Source organism: Sinohyriopsis cumingii, chromosome 3 (assembly GCF_028554795.1).
Source record: "Sinohyriopsis cumingii isolate HCF-2022 chromosome 3, ASM2855479v2, whole genome shotgun sequence".
In the NCBI taxonomy this organism is placed as follows: Eukaryota; Metazoa; Mollusca; class Bivalvia; order Unionida; family Unionidae; genus Sinohyriopsis; species Sinohyriopsis cumingii.
In genome coordinates, this window is record NC_142963.1 from 154,446,312 (window position 1) to 154,468,386 (window position 22,075).

The 22,075-nt window shown below is 37.1% G+C and overlaps 1 protein-coding gene across 3 annotated transcripts in view; it reads left to right on the forward strand.

Annotated features, from left to right (window-relative positions):
• Window positions 1-20,829, forward strand: part of LOC149804186 (uncharacterized) — a 32,780-nt gene extending 11,951 nt beyond the window's left edge. For 2 of the 3 annotated variants that reach the window (XM_089954173.1, XM_089954172.1), the window contains exons 3-4: window positions 569-663; window positions 8,268-20,829. In XM_089954173.1, the coding sequence (XP_089810299.1) occupies window positions 569-663; window positions 8,268-9,054 (882 nt within the window). In that variant the 3' untranslated portion in view covers window positions 9,055-20,829. Of the gene's footprint in view, window positions 1-568; window positions 664-1,329; window positions 1,384-8,267 lie in introns of those variants that run through there. The other variant, XM_089954174.1, reaches the window with a different exon arrangement.
• The last annotated feature ends 1,246 nt before the right edge of the window (window positions 20,830-22,075 follow it).

The window sequence follows — 22,075 nt, forward strand, 5'->3', positions numbered from 1 at the left end:
TACTTAAGTAGCCCTAACCCTGACTTGTACTTAAGTAACCCTAACCCTGACTTGTACTTAAGTAACCCTAACCCTGACTTGTACTTAAGTAGCCCTAAGCCTGACTTGTACTTAAGTAACCCTAGCCCTGACTTGTGCTTTAAAAAGTACTCTGCCCCTTGTCTTATACATAATATCTTTTTGTCATTCAGAAATGTGTGCCATTCTTGACCAGTAGTGATTTTGCAGTGGAACTCCAGGCAACCTAAAAGGAACGGTTGAAAATTGGTTTTTACGAATGGAAAGTTGAATAACCTTTAGTGATTTTTGTGGTTTTTGACATAAGTATGGACATCCACTATTGAAAAAGTATTGGTAGATTTCCTTTTTCCTGTCACTACCAGTAAAGTAGATAAACACATAATGATGAAGCGTGCCTAGGGGTACACAAGAGCAACAATTTAGTGGTCGTAAGACTAAAATTTACAGGGACACCTCAATTTTGATATTGCATAATTTTATATACACTTAACATAGTGATACAACTTGCTTTTTCTAGCAGGATTAAAGGTTTTTAATTTCATTTTAGGTCACGGAATACATCAAGAGACGAACCCAGGATCCTGGGAGTTATTTACTTCGTCCCAGCAACAGACACCATGACCGTATGACGGTCTCTGTACTGTAAGTTGTGTGTTCTCTCATCCTAGTCACAGCTGAGTCTCCAAGTTTTTTTAATATATGGTTATTAGTATTCCCTCGGAATTTTGATTGTTGACCTTCTTTGATACATGACATGCAGACTTCCTAGCTGATTCAGTTTGTCTGCCATTGTTACAGGTGATTACAAGATGTGTATGAGTAATGTCAGATGGTCTGCCATTGTTGCATGTGATTACAAGGTGTGTATGGGTAATGTCAGATGGTCTGGCATTGTTGCAGGTGATGACAGGGTGTGTATGGGTAATGTCAGATGGTCTACCGTTGTTGCAGGTGATTACAAGGTGTGTATTAGTAATGTCAGATGGTCTGGCATTGTTGCAGGTGATGACAGGGTGTGTATGAGTAATGTCAGATAGTCTGGCATTGTTGCAGGTGATGACAGGGTGTGTATGAGTAATGTCAGATGGTCTGCCATTGTTGCAGGTGATGACAGGGTGTGTATGGGTAATGTCAGATGGTCTGGCATTGTTGCAGGTGATTACAAGATGTGTATGAGTAATGTCTATGAGTAATGTCAGATGGTCTGCCATTGTTGCAGGTGATGACAGGGTGTGTATGAGTAATGTCAGATGGTCTGCCATTGTTGCAGGTGATTACAAGGTGCATATGAGTAATGTCAGATGGGAGTTATTTACTTCGTCCCAGCAACAGATGCCATGACCGTATGACGGTCTCTGTACTGTAAGTTGTGTGTTCTCTCATCCTAGTCACAGCTGAGTCTCCAAGTTTTTTTAATATATGGTTATTAGTATTCCCTCGGAATTTTGATTGTTGACCTTCCTTGATACATGACATGCAGACTTCCTAGCTGATTCAGTTTGTCTGCCATTGTTACAGGTGATTACAAGATGTGTATGAGTAATGTCAGATGGTCTGCCATTGTTGCAGGTGATGACAGGGTGTGTATGAGTAATGTCAGATGGTCTTGCTTTGTTGCAGGTATTACAAGGTGTGTATGAGTGTAGTCAGATGGTCTGCCATTGTTGCAGGTGATTACAAGGTGTGTATGAGTAATGTCAGATGGTCTGCCGTTGTTGCAGGTGATTACAGGGTGTGTATGAGTAATTTCTTAATGTAACAGGCATGCTTTCAATCCACTGTCTCATCTTAAAGCATTGATAATCCTCTTTGAATACTGGTAAATGCACAAGCCTTTTGAAGTTTCTGCCATTGGTGTCTAGTGCAGATTACTAAATGCAGACTAAAGTTTCAAATAAATCTATGGTATAATTATCTGTTTAGAAAATGCAGATATGCTCTACATATTTAAATTGTCTCTAAATTAAATTATTCCAAAAGTATATACATAGTTAAATTGTCCCTAAATTAAATGATTCCAAAAGTTTATACATAGTTAAATTGTCCCTAAATTAAATGATTCCAAAAGTATAGTTAAATTGTCCCTAAATTAAATGATTCCAAAAGTATATATGTAGTTCAATTGTCGCTAAATTAAATTATTACAGAAGTACATAGTTTTCCATCTTTCCACTGACCATTTGTCTAAACATGTTACTCTGTCATTTGTATGTGTTTATTTCCTTGACAGGCCTATGTTGAGTGTGACTTCATTTTTAGTTCAGCTGTCCAAAATAAACTCATGGTATGGCCGTTGGTCCATTGTACATCATCTGTTCAGAGTGAACTCATCATATGTACTTTGGTCCTTTGTACATCATCTGTCCAGATTTAATTAATGGTATGGTGTTTGGTGCATTGTACATAATCTGTCCAGATTTAATTCATGATATGGCCTTTGATCCATTGTACATCATCAGTCTGGATTTAATTCATGGTATGACCTTTGGTCCATTGTACATCATCAGTCTGGATTTAATTCATGGTATGACCTTAGGTCCATTGTACATCATCTGTCCATCCATCAACATGTGCTTGTGAATGATCTATAGAATTTATTTTGATCTGATAAAAAAGTTTAGATGAGTTTGGAGATAAATAAGTTTAGATGAGTTTGGAGATAAATAAGTTTAGACGAGTTTGGAGATAAATAAGTTTAGATTAGTTTGGAGATAAATAAGTTTAGATGAGTTTGGAGTGACACCAACAGGTATTAATGAGGTGATTGGCTGAGCTTGTGATTCTCCATTTCTTATCAGATATTGATCAGATGTAGTATGTATGCTTATATTATCCATAGAGCTGTGAAATTTTAGTAAACATCTACCAGATATCCATTTGATTTTGATGATTGCTTATCCAATCCAAGTTTACTTCTCTTGCTATGCTACAGTATGTGTGAATTTGCTGACATTCATCAATTAACCAGGTGAGCAGTAAAAGACCACCTCTTGTTTATACAGACTACAGCAGTATCAGGCCCCTTCCTGTTTATACAGACCACATTAATATCAGTCCCCTTCCTGTTTATACAGACTACAGCAGTATTGGGCCCCTTCTATTTATACAGACCACAGCAGTATCAGGCTCCCTCCTGTTTATGCAGACTACAGCAGTATTGGGCCCCCTCCTGTTTATACAGACTACAGCAGTATTGGGCCCCTTCTATTTATACAGACCACAGCAGTATCAGGCTCCCTCCTGTTTATGCAGACTACAGCAGTATTGGGCCCCCTCCTGTTTATACAGACTACAGCAGTATTGGGCCCCTTCCTAATTATACAGACCACAGCAGTATCAGGCCCCCACCTGTTTATACAGACCACAGTAATATCAGGCCCCCTCCTGTTTACACAGACTACAGCAGTATTGGGCCCCATCCTACCTTCATATTTGTACAGACCACAGCAGTATCAGGCCCCCTCCTGTTTATACAGACTACAGCAGTATCAGGTCCCCTCCTGTTTATACAGACCACAGTAATATCCGGCCCCTTCCTATTTATACAGACCACAGCAGTATCAGGCCCCTCCTGTTTATACTGACTACAGCAGTATCAGGCCCCCTCCTGTTTATACTGACTACAGTAATATCAGGCCCCCTCCTGTTTATACAGACTACAGCAGTATCAGGCCCCCACCTGTTTATACAGACCACAGTAATATCAGGCCCCCTCCTGTTTACACAGACTACAGCAGTATTGGGCCCCTTCCTATTTATACAGACCACAGCAGTATCAGGCCCCCTCCTGTTTATACTGACAACAGCAGTATCAGGCCTCCTCCTGTTTATACAGAGCACAGTAATATCCGGCCCCTTCCTATTTATACAGACCACAGCAGTATCAGGCCCCTCCTGTTTATACTGACTACAGCAGTATCAGGCCCCTTCCTATTTATACAGACCACAGCAGTATCAGGCCCCCTCCTGTTTACACAGACTACAGCAGTATTGGGCCCCTTCCTATTTATACAGACCACAGCGGTATCAGGCCTCCTCCTGTTTATACTGACTACAGTAATATCAGGCCCCCTCCTTTTTATACAGACTACAGCAGTATCAGGCCCCCTCCTGTTTATACAGATCACAGTAATATCAGGCCCCTTCCTATTTATACAGACCACAGCAGTATCAGGCCCCCTCCTGATTATACAGACTACAGCAGTATTGGGCCCCATCCTATTTATACAGACCACAGCAGTATCAGGCCCCCTCCTGTTTATACAGACTACATCAGTATTGGGCCCCTTCCTATTTATACGGACTACAGCAGTATCAGGCCCCCTCCTGTTTATACTGACTACAGCAGTATCAGGCCCCTTCCTATTTATACAGACCACAGCAGTATCAGGCCCCCTCCTGTTTATACAGACTACAGCAGTATTGGGCCCCTTCTTATTTATACAGACTACAGCAGTATCAGGCCCCCTCCTGTTTATACTGACTATAGCAGTATCAGGCCCCCTCCTGTTTATACAGACAACAGTAATATCAGGCCCCTTCCTATTTATACGGACCACAGCAGTATCAGGCCCCCTCCTGTTTATACAGACTACAGGAGTATTGGGCCCCTTCCTATTTATACAGACCACAGCAGTACCAGGCCCCCTCCTGTTTATGCAAACCACAGTAATATCAGGCCCCCTCCTGTTTACACAGACTACAGCAGTATTGGGCCCCATCCTACCTTCCTATTTATACAGACCACAACAGTATCAGGCCCCCTCCTGTTTATACAGACTACAGCAGTATTGGGCCCCTTCCTATTTATACAGAACACAGTAATATCAGGCCCCCTTCTGTTTATGCAGACTACAGCAGTATCAAGCCCCCTCCTGTTTATACAGACTAGAGCAGTATCAGGCCCCTTCCTGTTTATACAGACTACAACAGTATCAGGTTCCCTCCTGTTTGTACAGACTACAGCGGTATCAGGCCCCTTCCTGTTTATACAGACTACAGCAGTATCAGGCCCCTCCTGTTTATACAGACCACAGTAATATCAGGCCCCCTCCTGTTTATACAGACTACAGCAGTATCAGGCCTCCTCCTGTTTATACTGACTACAGCAGACTTTGTATTTTTTAAAAATCCTTTAAATTATTTCTGCTAAGAAGATTAACGCTTGCAAAAAAGATCAAAGATACCATATAGCTATTTTGTTTCTACAAAAATTAATAACAAATTGTTGCTGAGAAAATACAGTGATTGATGCATAAGCTGTCATATTGTCATTAATAGAATATCTACTGGTGTTATTACAACTGGACAAAGGCTTTCACAGAACATAATCCTTAATTATCATTAATTAGTTCTTTTTAAGCCTGTCACTGTAACAAAACACCACATGTGTTTTAAAATGAGCTTGGAAGCCCTGTGATGGTTTCTTATCCGAACAAAAATTATATCTGAATACATGATAAAGTGAAGATCACAGACCAATGATGAACTAGTCTTATTGTTTTATTATGAACACAAATAAATTATAAAATCCATGAGGTTTTGGCTATTGCATGGCCTATATTAATCATTCCTCACTGTGTGATGTTATGAAAGTTTCTTTTTGGTCGTCTCACTCCACTTTTGTTTCTTCTGGCTTCATTTGATGGAGGACTAGAGTGTAGGCATTTAGGCATTAGGATTAATTGTGTCAGTCGAATGCAGTTTTCAAAAAGCGCTTCATCAATATGCAGTTGCAGTCTTCTGGAACAGATGGTAGGTTCTTTCTGACAGTGGTTATGAGGCCTTCAGACTCCCCCTGGAAAGTAATAATAATAGATAATGTATTAGTAGTTTTTGGGGATTAGTATTATTAGCAGTATTAATGTTATTAGTAGTATTAGTGTTATTAGTAGTATTATTAGTTTTTAAACTAATTTTAATTATGTAATGTATACCTGCTATTATTACTTCTCTCTACATTTCCACTCAGATGTACTTTTGTCTTATTCGAAGCCAGAGAAGGGTGATATTTTGAGTGACTAAGCCATCAGACCTGTACCTCAGTGACTAAGCCATCAGACTTGTGGCTCAGTGACTAAGCCATCAGAATTGTGCCTCAGTTACTAAGCCATCAGACTTGTACCTCAGTGACTAAGCCATCAAACTTGTACCTCAGTGACTAAGCCCTCAGACTTGTACCTCATTGGCTAAGCCATCAGACTTGTACCTCATTGACTAAGTCATCAGACTAGTGCCTCAGTGACTAAGCCATCAGACTTGTGGCTCAGTGACTAAGCCATCATACTTGTACCTCACTAAGCCATCAGACTTGTACCTCACTTAGCCATCAGACTTGTACCTCAGTAACTAAGCCATCAGTCTTGCCTTAGTGACTAAGCCCTCAGACTATTGTACCTCAGTGACTAAGCCATCATACTTAACCCTCAGTGACTAAGCCATCAGACGTGTTGCCTCGGTGACTATGCCATCATATTTGTGCCTTGGTGATTAAGCTGTCAGACCTGTGCCTCAGCGATTAAGCCATCATACTTGTAGCTCAGTGACTAAGCCATCAGACTTGTAGCTCAGTGCCTAAGCCATCAGACTTGTGCCTCAGTGATTAAGCTGTCAGACTTGTGACTAAGCCATTAAGCCATCAGACTTGTAGCTCAGTGACTAAGCCATTAGACTTGTACCTCACTGACTAAGCTGTTAGACTTTTACCTCAGTGACTAAGCCATCAGACTTGTGCAGTGATGTTTTTGTTCTGGTCAGGAATTTCCTCCTTGGATTCTGCACTAGTGCCAGGAAAAGATAACAAAGTAATTATAGCATATGGACTAGTCTCAGGAAAGGAGATAACGAAGTAATCATAGCATATGGACTAGTGCCAGGAAAGGAGATAACAAAGTAATCATAGCATATGGACTAATGTCAGAAAAGGAGATAATGAAGTGATCATATCATATGGACTAGTGTAAGGAAAGGAGATAACAAAGTAATCATATCATATGGATTAGCACCAGGAAAGGAGATAACAAAAGTAGTAATAGCATTACATAATTATAATTAGTTTTACCCCCAAAAAGTACATTTTACAGAAATGGACTACCTGAAGGTTGCAGTTTTTGATAAGGTCAAAAAAATCTTCCCATTCTGACTTACTGAGGACATGACTGACAAACCTGAGTGCAAAATATTTATACCTTGTTATCAAAATAAAATGCAAAATTTTAATTATATATTTACAGTATAAACCAGTACACCAGCTTACAATCATTATCACTTTAGTATGCCTGTTTACTTTCATTATGACTTCAGTATACAAATTTACATTCATTATCGCTTCAGTATGGCAGATTAACTGCTTCTGTTGGTATCAAGCAAGTTTAATCCATGGCAAAATACAGCATGGATATACACAGTTTAATTTTATCCTGCAGTTTTCAAGTAAAATCTGGAGACCATTCTGACAACAATAGGAAACAAATCAAAGTAACATAGTTGTTAGGAGTTGTGTTCCCTTTTCATTTAGTTCCGTTGTATAAAGTAAGGACTTGAGTTTGAGATAAACTTTACTCTTATTAGGGTACTGTGCCTGTTGCAGCACTAATCTTTCTGGAGTTAGATTCATCAGTTTTGTGTGTTTATTATGACTGCTTGTTGCAGAGCTGTCACTTGAGCTTGATGAGTCAGTTTTGTGTTGATGTCTGTTATGACTACTTGTTGCAGACTTAGTCTCAATGGAATCTGTTGATTCAGTTTTATGTGTTGTCTGTTATAACAGCCTGTTGCAGACTTAGTCTCATTGGAGTCTATTGATTCAATTTTATTTGTTGGAGTCTTGTGATTCAGTTTTATGTTTTGTCTATTATGACTGCCTGTTGCAGACTTAGTCTTGCAAGTCTGATAAGTCAGTTTTAGTGTTGTCTGTTATGACTCCCTGTTGCAGACTTAGTCTTGTAAGTGTGATAAGTCAGTTTTAGTGCTGTCTGTTATGACTCCCTGTTGCAGACTTAGTCTTGTAAGTCTGATAAGTCAGTTTTAGTGTTGTCTGTTATGACTCCCTGTTGCAGACTTAGTCTTGTAAGTCTGATAAGTCAGTTTTAGTGTTGTCTATTATGACTCCCTGTTGCACAACTGTCTCACTTGAGTCTGATGAGTCAGATTTATGTGTTGTCTTTTGTAACCTTGCAGCACTTACGGTACAGTCAGACAATACTCAGCAGCAAATTTGGCTTTATGTTGTACTTTTCTTTTTACAGGGTGAGGGACCATAGTGTGCGGCATACACATGTATATATTGAGGGATCTGGGAACCAGAGAAAGTTCTACCTTGTGAAGGAACAGAAGTTTGACAAACTAGAAGACTTAATCAACTACTATAAAAATAATCCTGTGAGGAACCTAGAGGGTGTGCCTGATGTTTATTTCAAGTTTCCCATTCCTCATACAGGCATCACACCAAATGCAACTCCAGTTAGCTCACGTGAGCCTTCAGTCAACTCGCAAACACCAGGGCTATCAAGTCCAACTATTACACGTTCAAGTTCCTTGACTTCACAACCCCCTCCTGTGCCAAGACGTGACTCTTCGTTCACATTAGAAAGACCCCCATTGTCTCCACCACCAAATGGGGCAATAGCTCGGCCACCAGCACCTCTTCCACCCACAGGCCACAGCCCACTTAATCCAGAAGACTATGCAAAAACTTACTCACGGGCTCGTGATACTAATGTAGACCTGTCAGGTCAGCTGATTGAGCAGCTTAAAGACCATGAACGTTGTGAGTGTGGAATCTCCCGTGAGCTGGGAGATCTGCCATGTGGTTGGACAGTTCATAGGAGTAAAGATGTACCCACATTTGGGAAACTGTTCTTTCAAAGTGGTGATGGTCAAACATCTTGGGTTTTGCCAGAAAATGTGCGAATGCAGTTAACAAGAAAACATCTTAAAAACTTGGAGACTCTAAAATCCAGGAGCTCAGTAGAAATTAATACATTGCAAAGGTTAAGTACATCAGGGGAGCAACAGGATTATCGACTTGCATAGGCATTGATCATTATTTCAATTCTTGTCATTAGTACATGATTTTGAAGCAACTTTCTTGATCTCCTCACTCAGCCTGGGTGAATAGTATGTGAATTGTACTTCCAAGATTTGCAGGAAAGTCTTTTTGGTATCCAATTATGAAAGATATGCTTGAATGTACAAGTATTTTGTGTATGCACACTGAACTGTCCCTGTTATGTGTAACTAGCCTCCCTGATACGTCTTGCTATCATCACTGAATTGTCTAACTATCCTTCCTCATGTCTGTTATCCCTGATGTGTCAGACTATCATTCCTCCCTGATATATCTAACTATCCTCGATGTTTCTCCCCCATATGTCTAGCTATCCTCCTTGATATGTCAAACTATCCTCCCTGATGTGTCTAACTTTCCTCTTATTCCTGATGTGTCTAACTATCCTTCCTTATATGTCTAACTATTCTTGATATTTCTACCTTTTCTGATACGTCCTTCCTGATGTGTCTAACTATCCTTTCATTCCTGATTTGTCTAACTATCGTTTCATTCCTGATATGTCTAATTCTCCCTGACATGTTTCTAAATATCCTCCCTGATATGCCTAAATTACCATTGTCTTCTACGCATATTTGACAGGTAGGTGGACTGTGGAGGAAATGCATGATAGAAATTAGTTTGATTTAGTAAATTTGCTGATCTTGAACTGACTTCTTTACCATTTCAAGATTCCAATGCACATATCCCACTTTTGGTAAATGGGCATTGCGGGTATTAAAAGTGAACCAGTACTTCTCACAGTATAAGTAATTGATGTAGGATTCCAGAGTAAAGCTTTATTTTTTTTACATCATTATAGCTGTTGAAGTTTGTCATCAAAAGTTTTGTTACAAATATATAACTTTTTGACAAGATGTAACTATGAACAGATATGAACTGATGATTTGTCTTTCTTGTTACTAACTTTAGTACTTGTAGGATAGTTTCAAATGCATCAAGCATGACCTTTTATCATTTGGTGGTGTTTGGAGATACGAAAAAAAGGTGTATCAGGGATGTGAGTAAACAGAATCCGTGTTCATTAGTGTGTTGTCATAATATTGATATGTATTAGAGCCCTTATAAAGAGATGTGGCCAGTATGTTTGATATAGAATATAGAAATGATGTAGGTTCTGGTGGATTGGCAGTAGTTGCCTTAGGTAATGAACGACTGCCTCACATACTTAGTATGGTTTAGATACAAGCATGGTGTAACACATGCCTCGTACCTTGTAGCAGGTGCACTGGAATGGAGGCACATTGCCAGAATGAGCTTTGAATGATATTTGGAAATATCATCCAAACTGATTCTTACATTTTCATTTTTTTAAATAGTAACAACCTAATCAATAATGTTGATAATAGCAAGCTTTGAATAAATTTTAATTTAAAGGATATAAAAAATTTTGTTGTAGATTCTTAATGGCTTCAGATATCAGATGATGAACAACCCACATTGATTGCTTCCCAAGGTAACCGATAGCAACCAGTACTGTATGCTTTTCTTAGTTTGAAAAATGTTGTAATTTGTGAGATATTTCATATAGATTTCATACATATACAGAATTGTAAGTTAATATTAGGATGAATATTTGAATTTCTTGCAGTGTGAATGCAGGCACCCACATATTTGATTTCATATGTGCCATTACATAAAGTATTAGCATTTCCTCCACTTCTTTTGTCAGTACAATGTAATCAAATATTAACATTTCCTATCACTCTTGTCAGTACAATGTACTTAAGTATTAACTGTTTCTATCAGTTCCTGCACTTCTTTATCCGTAAAATGCATTAAAGTGTCCCTGCAAGTAAAACACCTTGCTTTAATTCTCATTATTAAATGTCTAATCTATTAATAATAACTATCCTTTGTTAGTTGCCATACTTCAGTGCATAAATCTTGAAAAGTAAAGTAATAGATAAAAAAATTAATGAATATTCACCAAGCAATGCCAAAAATGGAAAAATAACTTGGAAAGGAATGAAAATAAACTTAAAAGAGTTGAAATAATTTTTGATATTTACTACTTTTAAAAAGTGCTAATATTTAATTGCCAAGTGTATTTTAAATACATGAGTTAATGGTGGTGTTGGTTGCATTTGATGTTGATGGATTTTTAATGGCACTTTTAACACATTGTTGACTGTATTATGCTGAGGAAATGGAGTCAAATTCTGTTCCTAAGAACACAAGAGGCAGTCAACCCAACTAGCCTGGATGGGTAGTCACTTGCAGATTATGAGTCAACCAGTCAGTTGTGGATGGGTATTTACTCTTGAATTATGAGTCAACCCAGCTGGCTTTGATGAGTGTTCACTTCTGGATTATGAGCCAACTCAGCTAGCCTGTAATGGTATTCACTCTTGAATTGTGAGTCAACCCAGCTGGCCTGGATGGGTAGTCACTGTTGGATTATGTAAACCCAGCAATCTTGGATGGGTATTCACTCTTGAATTGTGAATCAACCCAGCTGGCCTGGATGGGTATTCGCTGTTGGATTATGTAAACCCAGCAATCTTGGATGGGTATTCACTCATGAATTCTGAATCAACCCAGCTAGCCTGGATGGGTATTCACTGATAAATTACAAGTAAACACAGCTATCCTGTGGTTATTCACTCTTAGAATATGAGTCTGACGCTCCACCAACAGTGACTCTCCTTTCTGACTCCTTCATTTATACATGCAGTCATGAAATTATCTTTAATATTGATTAAAGAATAGATTTTTACCTTGTCAATTTTTGGTCACATGCAGCCATGATTGACCAGAAGCATTTGGGAGGTAGTCTGTTTCTTTTAATCAGTAAAGTTAATTTACAATTTTATCCCACCACAGCCCTCCACTTAAAAAACAGACTGTTCCATTGTGTAAGTAACTATTTGATAGTCAATGTAATTACCTTCATGGTACATTCAGTAGTTCACAGTAAATCTGAATAACAATAACATGAAAAGTATTGACCAAATACCGTAAGGTTACACTTAAATTCTAATTTTCTGTAGTGATATTTTGTGTATGTCCATTTGAGTTTACTTTTGGTTCCTTGAAATTCGTTTTCAGTCACAGTTCATTTATTTTTAGCTCATCCTGTGGTAAGGTAAAGTCAGTTGTTTATTGTGAGTATTGCAACTGTTCATTTATGATTGCTGTTTCTAACTTCTCAAAAACAACACAATAGAACTTCAACAAATTCAGAAGAAACCATTCTGGATGAAACTGTTCAAAATGATTCTGATTCTTTGTAAAATATCGTTGCCATTACTAAAATTAGACAAATCTCAAACAAATTCTTAACAACATAGACTGGAAAGGGATGGTCTATTGTCCATCATCCACAGTGGCCACTTTTAAAGATTGTGTTATCACTACTCCTGAATGGATGGTAATATCAATTTCACTGAAAGACTTCTTATGATGTTTAAATGATCTTAGATGAAAATGGTACCATCTGACATCCTAGACGCCCACCACAGTGGCTATCTTGAAAATCTTGTTATCACTACTTCTTCAGATTGGATGGTCATATCAGCATAGAGTTTTCACTAAAAAAACCTCTTATTATGTCTAGTTTGTCTGAAATAAGAATGCTGATGATCTGACATCCAATTTGGCCTCCATGGCAGCCATCTTGAAAATCTTGTTCATTCAGAATGGCTGGTCATATCAAGATTGTTTTCACCAAAAGATTTCTTATGATGTCTTGTTGGTCCTAAATGAAAATGATGCTGCTTAGACATCTAGTATGGCTATCACAGTGGTCATCTGGAAAATTTTGCTATATAGATTCCTCCAGAATGGGTAGACATATCAAGACTGAGTTTTCACCAAAAGACTTCTTATGATGTCTAATTGGTCATAAACGAAAATGGGTTTTGATATGCTATCTAATATGGTTTCCATGGTGGCCATCATGAGAAAATTATCACTACTTTTTATGATGTCTAGTTGGTTCAAAATGAAAATGGTGTCAATATGACATCCAACATATATAGCTGCCATGGTAGCATTCTTGAAAATCATATTATTGCTCCTTTTTATTGGATTGATATAGCAAAATAAAGTTTTCAACTTCTTATTATGTTTAGTTGGTCCTAAATGAAAATGGTTCTGATCTGAAAACCAGTATGGCTGCAATAGTGGCCATTTTGGATTTCTTTTCATTGCTATTTCTCTTCAGTGGACTGACATCGGGTTTTCATTTAAAGACCGTTTATTATGTCTGGCTGATTTTTTGTGATTCTTGGTTGATCTTAAATGAAAACAGAGATATGTAAGAAAATATTTTCATTAAAACTTTTGGGATGTTAAAGTTTCTGAATAATGTCAGAGATGGTTTCAGAGTGTACCCAGCAGTTAAAAGAATAAAACAAGAAATGGACATATCTTGGATTGCATAAACTTTTTCATCATTCTGGACTGAAACCTGTCTTTATATGGGCAGTTTAATTGGAAGCAGGCAACATGAAGCACTGTTGTACCCTCAGACTGAAGTTATTAGCATTTCTGGACTAATTGCTGGACTTTCTAGGCCAGTTTCATAGGAAAAAAGCAATATAAAGTACAGTGATGCCACCAGATTCAAATTCTGAGCATTTCTGGATTGACTGATAGCCTTAAGCATGGTATAAAATCTAGTTATGTTGGGAAGATTAATCCTGCATACATTTGTGTGTGTGTGTGTGAGCAATGATATCAGAAAATATTCCAATGAGTATAGGATTGAGAGATTTTTCACTTTTATGAAAGAGCGTTTTTTCCTGATATAATGGAATTGATTTCACACAAATGTCATACATATTACACACCATGACTGAATCTGAATATGATCAGCATTTCATTTGTGTTCTATTTGCATTCTGCACACATTTGTAGTTTTACCTATCAATCCTGTTTTTGTTTATGTTATCAGAAATGCAATCCAGTTGTTTTTATTACTACTATTCATAATTTCCTTTTGTTTTCATTCATATAAAATGCAATACATTTTTCAAAGACAGGGTTTTCTCGTTTTTGAGTAGGCAGGAGAGAGAGAACTATTATTTCTGAATATTGTCTTATTTAAGGTGTACTTTAATTAAATAGTAAATCATAAATTGCAGCAATGAATTTATGATAAAAACAAAACTGCATAAAACAGCATTGAATTTATGATAAATTAAAATTTAACCAAAACTGCAATACATGTACCAATGTAGTTGTGGAGTATTTGTTAGGAAATTTTACTTGATATTTTGTTTCATTCCAATAACAGATACAAGCACAGGTGATGACTTCATAGAATAAATGGTGATGCCAAGAACAGTGTCAATTTGAAGGGAATGAAATTAGGACAAATGGTGATGCCAAGAACAGTGTAAATTTGTTAGGAATGAAATTAGGACAAATGGTGATGCCAAGAACAGTGTCAATTTCTAAGGAATGAAATAGTCTGTCATTGTAAGGATTCTCATTCCAGACTGTAATTGTAACTTTTAATTGTGGAAAATTATCAGCAGCCTGAAAATCAATTTTAAATCCTTTCACAAAATAAATTTTGCATTAGTGCTTTCTGCTGTCTTTCAAAATGCATGCATCCTTTCATTTGCATTCATTCTGCATTTCATTTGCATTTATTCTGCTTGTTTGCATTCCATTTTTGTTTATCTGGTACAGAGACCTGGTTCAGGGTTTGTACCAGAGACAAAGTAGTTTGAACATGCGATGCAACAGTGTTAGGGTGTTTAAAATTTCCTCATATGATGTAGATTTTTTACAGTGAAGAGGAATCTCATGCCCCATATGTACTACACACATATATATATATATATATGTATTGTAATTGACCTGTGCATGAAAAACATAATTGCAGAAAGCTTTAGCCCAGATATTCAGCTGCCTATGCTGTTCACTTCAAATGAAAAGAAATAACAAATATTAACTACATAACAAATATTAACTACATAACAAGTATTAACTACATAACAAATAGCACAGAACCTGAAGACCTGCATATCTTTCGGCACATACATGGAAAGTAGATCAACCAGAAGATGATTTTTTGGGGTGCATCATGGGACAGCAAGTCTGACAGACATTGAAGATTTGTTGGCCACACCTCATGGGACAGCAGGTCAGTCTGACACTGAATATTTGTTGGTCACACATCATGGGACAGCAGGTCTGTCTGACACTGAATATTTGTTGGCCACACCTCATGTGACCGCAAGTCTGCCAGGCTCTGAAGATTTGTTGGTCATACATCATGGGACAGCAGGTCAGTATGACATTGTATATTTGTTGGCCACACCTCATGTGACCGCAAGTCTGCCAGGCTCTGAAGATTTGTTGGCCATACATCATGGGACAGCAGGTCCGTCTGACACTGTATATATGTTGGCCACACATCATGTGACAGCAAGTCTGCCAGACACTGAAGATTTGTTGGCCACACATCATGTGACAGCAAGTCTGCCAGACACTGAAGATTTGTTTGCTACACCTCATGTGACGGCAACTCTGCCATGCTCTGAATATTTGTTGGCCACACATCATGGGACAGCAGGTCTGTCTGACACTGAATATTTGTTGGCCACATATCATGTGACAGTAAGTCTGCCAGACACTGAAGATTTGTTGGCCACACCTCATGTGACAGCAAGTCTGCCAGGCTCTGAAGGTTTGTTGGCCATACATCATGGGACAGCAGGTCTGTGTCCATAATGTCTGAAGTAGATTTCAAGTTATATACAGGCACTGTAAATATAGCATCACTAAATTTTAACATATGTTAATGGGGTATTTGCAACAAACTTTAAAAGAATTGCCATTTTTACTGTATGGTTACAGTGTCTTGTACATCTTTTTTACTGTCATTACAGTAGCTGTATGGTTACAGTGTCTTGTACATCTTTATTACTATCATTACAGTAGCTGTATGGTTACAGTGTCTTGTACATCTTTTTTTACTGTATTTACAGTAGCTGTACAGTTAACGAGTGGAGGAAACTCTGTACAGTTTTGCTTCTGAAATTATGGAACTTAACTACAAGCAACTCAAGATTTTTAAGTCTATGTTATCTCTTCAAAATGTTGCTTTATAGGGTCTAATATGGTGTACCAGAGTCAGTATGTTTCATAGAGTTAAATACATTGTAGCAGAGTCTGTATGGCATCTCTTCACAACATTGCTTTCTAGAGTCTAATACAGTGTACCAGAGTCTGTATGGCATCTCTTCACAACATTGCTTTCTAGAGTCTAATACAGTGTACCAGAGTCTGTATGGCATCTCTTCACAACATTACTTTCTTGGGTCTAATACAGTGTACCAGAGTCTGTATGGCATCTCTTCACAACATTGCTTTCTTGAGTCTAATACAGTGTACCAGAGTCTGTATGGCAGCTCTTCACAACATTGCTTTCTAGAGTCTAATACACTGTACCAGAGTCTGTATGGGATCTCTTCACAACATTGCTTTCTTGAGTCTAATACAGTGTACCAGAGTCTGTATGGCATCTCTTCACAACATTGCTTTATAAAGTCTTATACAGTTTGCCAGAAATACTTGAATCTTTACTGGACTCCATTCACATTGTGCAGCTTGATATAGTAGGTACTTAATGTGTTCAAATTGAACAGCTTGATACACTAGGTGGTTGCTGTGTTCTCTTTGATACAGTAATAACTTGCTATGTCCACATCACAGTAGGTAATTACTTTGTCCATATAGTACAGCTTGATATAGTAAGTACTTGCTGTGTCCCCATTGTACAGGTTGATATAGTAGGTACTTACTGTGTCCCCATTGTATAACTTGATATAGTAGGTATTTACTGTGTCCACACGGTATAGCTTGATATAGTAGGTATTTACTGTGTCCACATTGTATAGGTTGATATAGTAGGTATTTACTGTGTCCACATTGTATAGCTTGATATAGTAGGTACTGACTGTGTCCACATTGTATAGCTTGATATAGTAGGTACTGACTGTCAACATTGTATAGCTTGATATAGTAGATATTTACTGTGTCCACATTGTATAGCTTGATATACAGTAAAACCTGTCTTGAGAGACCACTGCTGTGAGAGACCGCCTGTCTTGAGAGACCAGGTTCTCCATGTACAGATTTAGAGATTATATAGTGTTATAACCTGTTATGAGAGACCACCTGTCATGAGAGACCATTATGTTTTGGCAGAAGGGGTGGTCTTTCAAGACAGGTTCCACTGTAGTAGGTATTTACTGTGTCCACATTGTACAGTTTGATATAGTAGGTACTTACTGTGTCCACATTGTATAGCTTGATACAATTGGTACTTACCTGCATAAATAGTCCAGTTTATCATTACCTACCTTTTTACAGATAGAACTTGTGCCATACAAAAGGCATGAGTCTTAATCATATGCACACATAATTTTATAAGCATTCACCCAACTTGTTTTTGTTAAACTTCATTGCTATGTTATATGTAGGATTGATACTAATATTGTTGTAAATACTTAAGATTGTTAATTAGGTTAATGTTATTTTATTATAGTATTTATTTAACAACCCAACAGTTTGTAACCAACCCACTGATTTTAAAAAGAGCCTTAATGATGTAAAATTCAAAAAATTTAGTCATTTTGTCTCAATAATGCCATGTCATGTTTGTGTTTCAGACTTTTTAACTAATGCAGTGTCCGTATATCTGCATGTTTGAGTTTATATTTTGTGAAAACCGAAGTGATGTAGTTCATCATTTTAGATGAGCTCAGAATAAGTCAATAAATTTCTGTAATTTTCTGAGTTATGGCCCTTTGAACCCATGTACATAAGAGTTAAACTGCTTTCACATTTTATTTTTAAAACTTTTTGAAGAAAAATTAAAACTAGACATTGTAGTATTGTATGCAGCTTAAACAGTTTCTACCTTCTATGTATGTTTAGTCCTTTAGTAAAAGTCATATAACCCTTGTGCACATTTACTCATTTTGTTGTTTTAAAATTTAATACTAATTTTGTTTGACTGAAGTCCATTCAGTCCTGATTGTTGAATGCTGTGCACCTTAACTGTCAGCAAGAAACTTTAAGTCAAACATCGATAGCACCTTTACAATGGTGGCCAGGTACCAACGCAGGTAGAGAAAAGAGCATGGTGAGTCTAATTGTCACAATACAGGGTAGAACAGACTTGTTTGTGAACATATGTAGCTTTCATTGTGACATCACATCATGTGAATTTCAATCCAGATTGTACTGGATCAAACATGTAAGTTGATCTTGTTAAAAAATTTCCACGTACTTTGACATTGATTTTGCCATAGGTACTTATCATGGCATGTGAATAATGGCCTTCCAAAGGAATATGGATGTATGAGGATCCAAATAACGTGAATAATTGCCATTTAAAGATATGTAGAATCAAATTTAAACAAATGACATCCATTAAAGAAATAAATGATGTCAAATGCACATATGACTTTTTTGACTGGTACTATAGGAAACACCCCTTCGACTGCTCTGGTGGCCTAAGTGGTTAGAGAGTCTACCTCAGATGTGGGAGGTCACGGGTTCAAACCCCAGCCAAGTCATACCAAAAGACTTATAAAAATGGTACTAATAGCTGCCTTGCTTGGTGCTCAGCATTTAGAGATTAGTGTTAGGACTGGTCAGCCTGGTGTCAGGATAATATGACGGGGTGGTTCATGATTCTACATGCCTGTGGCATGATGACCCAATGCTAGACATCACTGTAAACTGCCACACTGCAGACATCATAGCGATATGATTGAAAAATTTCTAAAGCAACATTAAAAATTCAAATTACAAACACAAACTGACCCCTTCATTGAAAATGGACTCTTCCTGGAAAAGGACAGTGAGTAAGCTTGTTTACACTGAAAACTCAGTGGGTTTAAACATGACATATGTGCTAGGGATCTCATGGAAACAACCAGGAAGTAAATTATAAGTTAATGAATTAAATGACTAAATTTGTTGCATTTTTTTATATCCTTGATGCATTTATTTTTAAAATTGGTGTGTGTGTGTGTAATAAACTGTCAGTGATGGTGAATGAATCCTGTAATCAGTATCAACTGTCTGGAGAATTGTCTTCAAATTAAACATTTGCTTATTGTTTTATGAATATGAAATGAAGTAAACGACACAATACTGCTCATTCTAATGCCTTTATGGGAGCATAGACTATACCACTTTAAATTGATAACACTTGGTATTGAATTGCATTAATTTTACTGTTACCTAATGAAGTATAGACTATACCACTTTGAATTGATAACACTTTGTATTGAATTGCATTAATTTTACTGTTACTTAATGAAGTAGGAACCTAGCTACTTTATAATAGGAATGGTGTTACAATGATAGAACTTGTAATAAGGGAGTGCCATATATGTTGTATTAAAAATTTCTTGCATGTACTGATATATCAATGAAACTTTATCCAGATCCAAAGGGGCAAGGTCATTAGTAGGTAAAAGGTCATTAGTAGGGAAAAGGTCATTAGTAGGGAAAAGGTCTTAACACAGGCATAGCATCATCTTATATTTAGCACTTTGATATGCAACTTAGTTGAAGTTGAATTTTTACAGTCTTAAAAGTTATAAATTTTATTTTTTTAATTTGTGTTGATACATTAATAATCCTTAATTTTCAACCAGTATTTGTTATTTGTGCAAGTTTTGCACATGTTGGATACATATAGTACTGTGTATACATTTCTTTGCATGATATAATCTCTGTGGTCAGATTGGACAAGTCTGGTTGATATTCATGTCAGATTGGACAAGTCTGGATGATGTTCATGTCAGATTGGACAAGTCTGGGTGACATTCATGTCAGATTGGACAAGTCTGATTGATGTTTATTATCAGCATGTGTAGCTAGCTATGTTTTACTGATAGGACTGCTGCAGACCATTTCTTATTTAGATTGGATCATTGCTGGTACATAGCTGGTATGCACCCTCTTTTGAAAATAAGCAAAAAACAACTGGAATGCTAGTTATCTTTACAGTTAAATGGTTACAAATTATGGACTGGAAACACCTACATTGTTGAAGCTTATGGGGCTTTTCCACCATGGGTTCCTCGGGCTTGCCTTTTGGGCTCCCATTATGGGTTCAATCTGACAGACTGCTTGCCTACTTGTTTACATGCTCCAAAATGATAGTTGCAGATCCATCCCTGATTTGTCCACATGAAATGTATTTTGTTGACATTGTTAACAATGTTCTGTCTCATTAGGCAGGGTGCATAGTGTCTTGTATGTTTTTTTATTCTAAAGTATCTGTATATACCATCCTGTAATGTATGTTACAGCTGAATTCTGCCAGAATTGCATTATTTATTTCAAGTCCTGTTATGTGATGTAAGGTCACAAATTTCCTTGTAGGAATAGAAATGTTAAATGCTTAAATTGGAGTAAATTGTTTGATTTGTTATTAGGTACTATTTGTCTGTATGTACATCTACCCTTCTTGATGAGAAGAGAAAGAAAGATTAAGAATTTGTTAACTTGATATTATATTGCATAAAGATGTCAACATGTTGTACGCTAGTGTAACACACGTGCATTTCAGCATTGCCAAGATAGATGTAGAAAATAAATATATCCATAAATTAACTCTTATGTATAGTTACAAATTGTGATATTTAATATTATATCTATTTTTTTACATAATTTCATATTGATTTCTCACCTACCATCAACATTTTGTATTTTCAAATTGCTCAGATTATTAATGAATTAAATATACAGCTGTTTGTTTAAAATTTGTTCTATTTTGTTGCCAAGTCAAGTGGTGACATAAAAGTATATGTATGTAAAGGGAGTCTAATACATGTGTAAAGGGAATCTAATACATATGTAAAGGGAGTCAAATACATGTGTAAAGGGAGTCTAATACATATGTAAAGGGAGTCGAATACATGTGTAAAGGGAATCTAATACATATGTAAAGGGAGTCAAATACATGTGTAAAGGGAGTCTAATACATGTGTAAAGGGAGTCTAATACATGTGTAAAGGGAGTCGAATACATATGTAAAGGGAGTCGAATACATGTGTAAAGGGAGTCGAATACATGTTTAAAGGGAGTCTAATACATGTGTAAATGTTAAGTGTATGCTTAGTTATATGCCCATATCAACCTTGAGTGATATCCTTTACATTAAAACCAGGGTTCTTCTTGTGGGTTGGTGGTTCTTTATGGGGTTTTTCCAGGTTCTTCCTCCACCATATATACTGGCTGCCATGTATATCCTATCTTGTGCTGGAAAATGGCGTTAAACCATACAACAACAACAACAACAACAACAAAACCAGTGTTGACCTCAGCAACTCCATCCTTACAGTGTATGCTTAGTTATACATCTGTGTCATCCTTGTGTGATATCCCTTTCAGTAAAATAAGTGATAAACTCGTCAACTAGATCACATGTAGGGGCAAGTGGATATGGTTATGGTTAGATGGGCAACCCAGCTGTATGTTTCCTTGTTGAGAAATAATAGGTTTGGATAATACTTTTGTACGTTTAATAACCAGATGACATCTTAGTCTCCTGACAGTAGCATATGATAGCACTTGTGACTTGGGGGCGTGGGATTCTATGTCAAACAGGGTAGAATGTTTATGTGTCATACTGGAAATCTAACGTGGGTAAAATTTATGGGGCTTTTAGGGAAAATTTATTATGGGAATGGCATTCTAGGGTATAATGGAAATTTAACACAGGAATGATTTTCTAGGACATGAGTGGAAATTAACATGGGGATGGCAATCTGGACGACCTATTCATCTACTATTCATCACCTAGTGATATACCATTCAACACCTGTACTATTCAATATGCAGTGTATAGTGACCAATACACAAGTCATTTACCATCCAACACCTGACACTATACGGCCCAACACCTGCATATATACTATCCAACACCAATACCCATCACATACTATTCAATATGCAGTGTATAATGACCAATACATAAGTCATATGCCATGCAACACC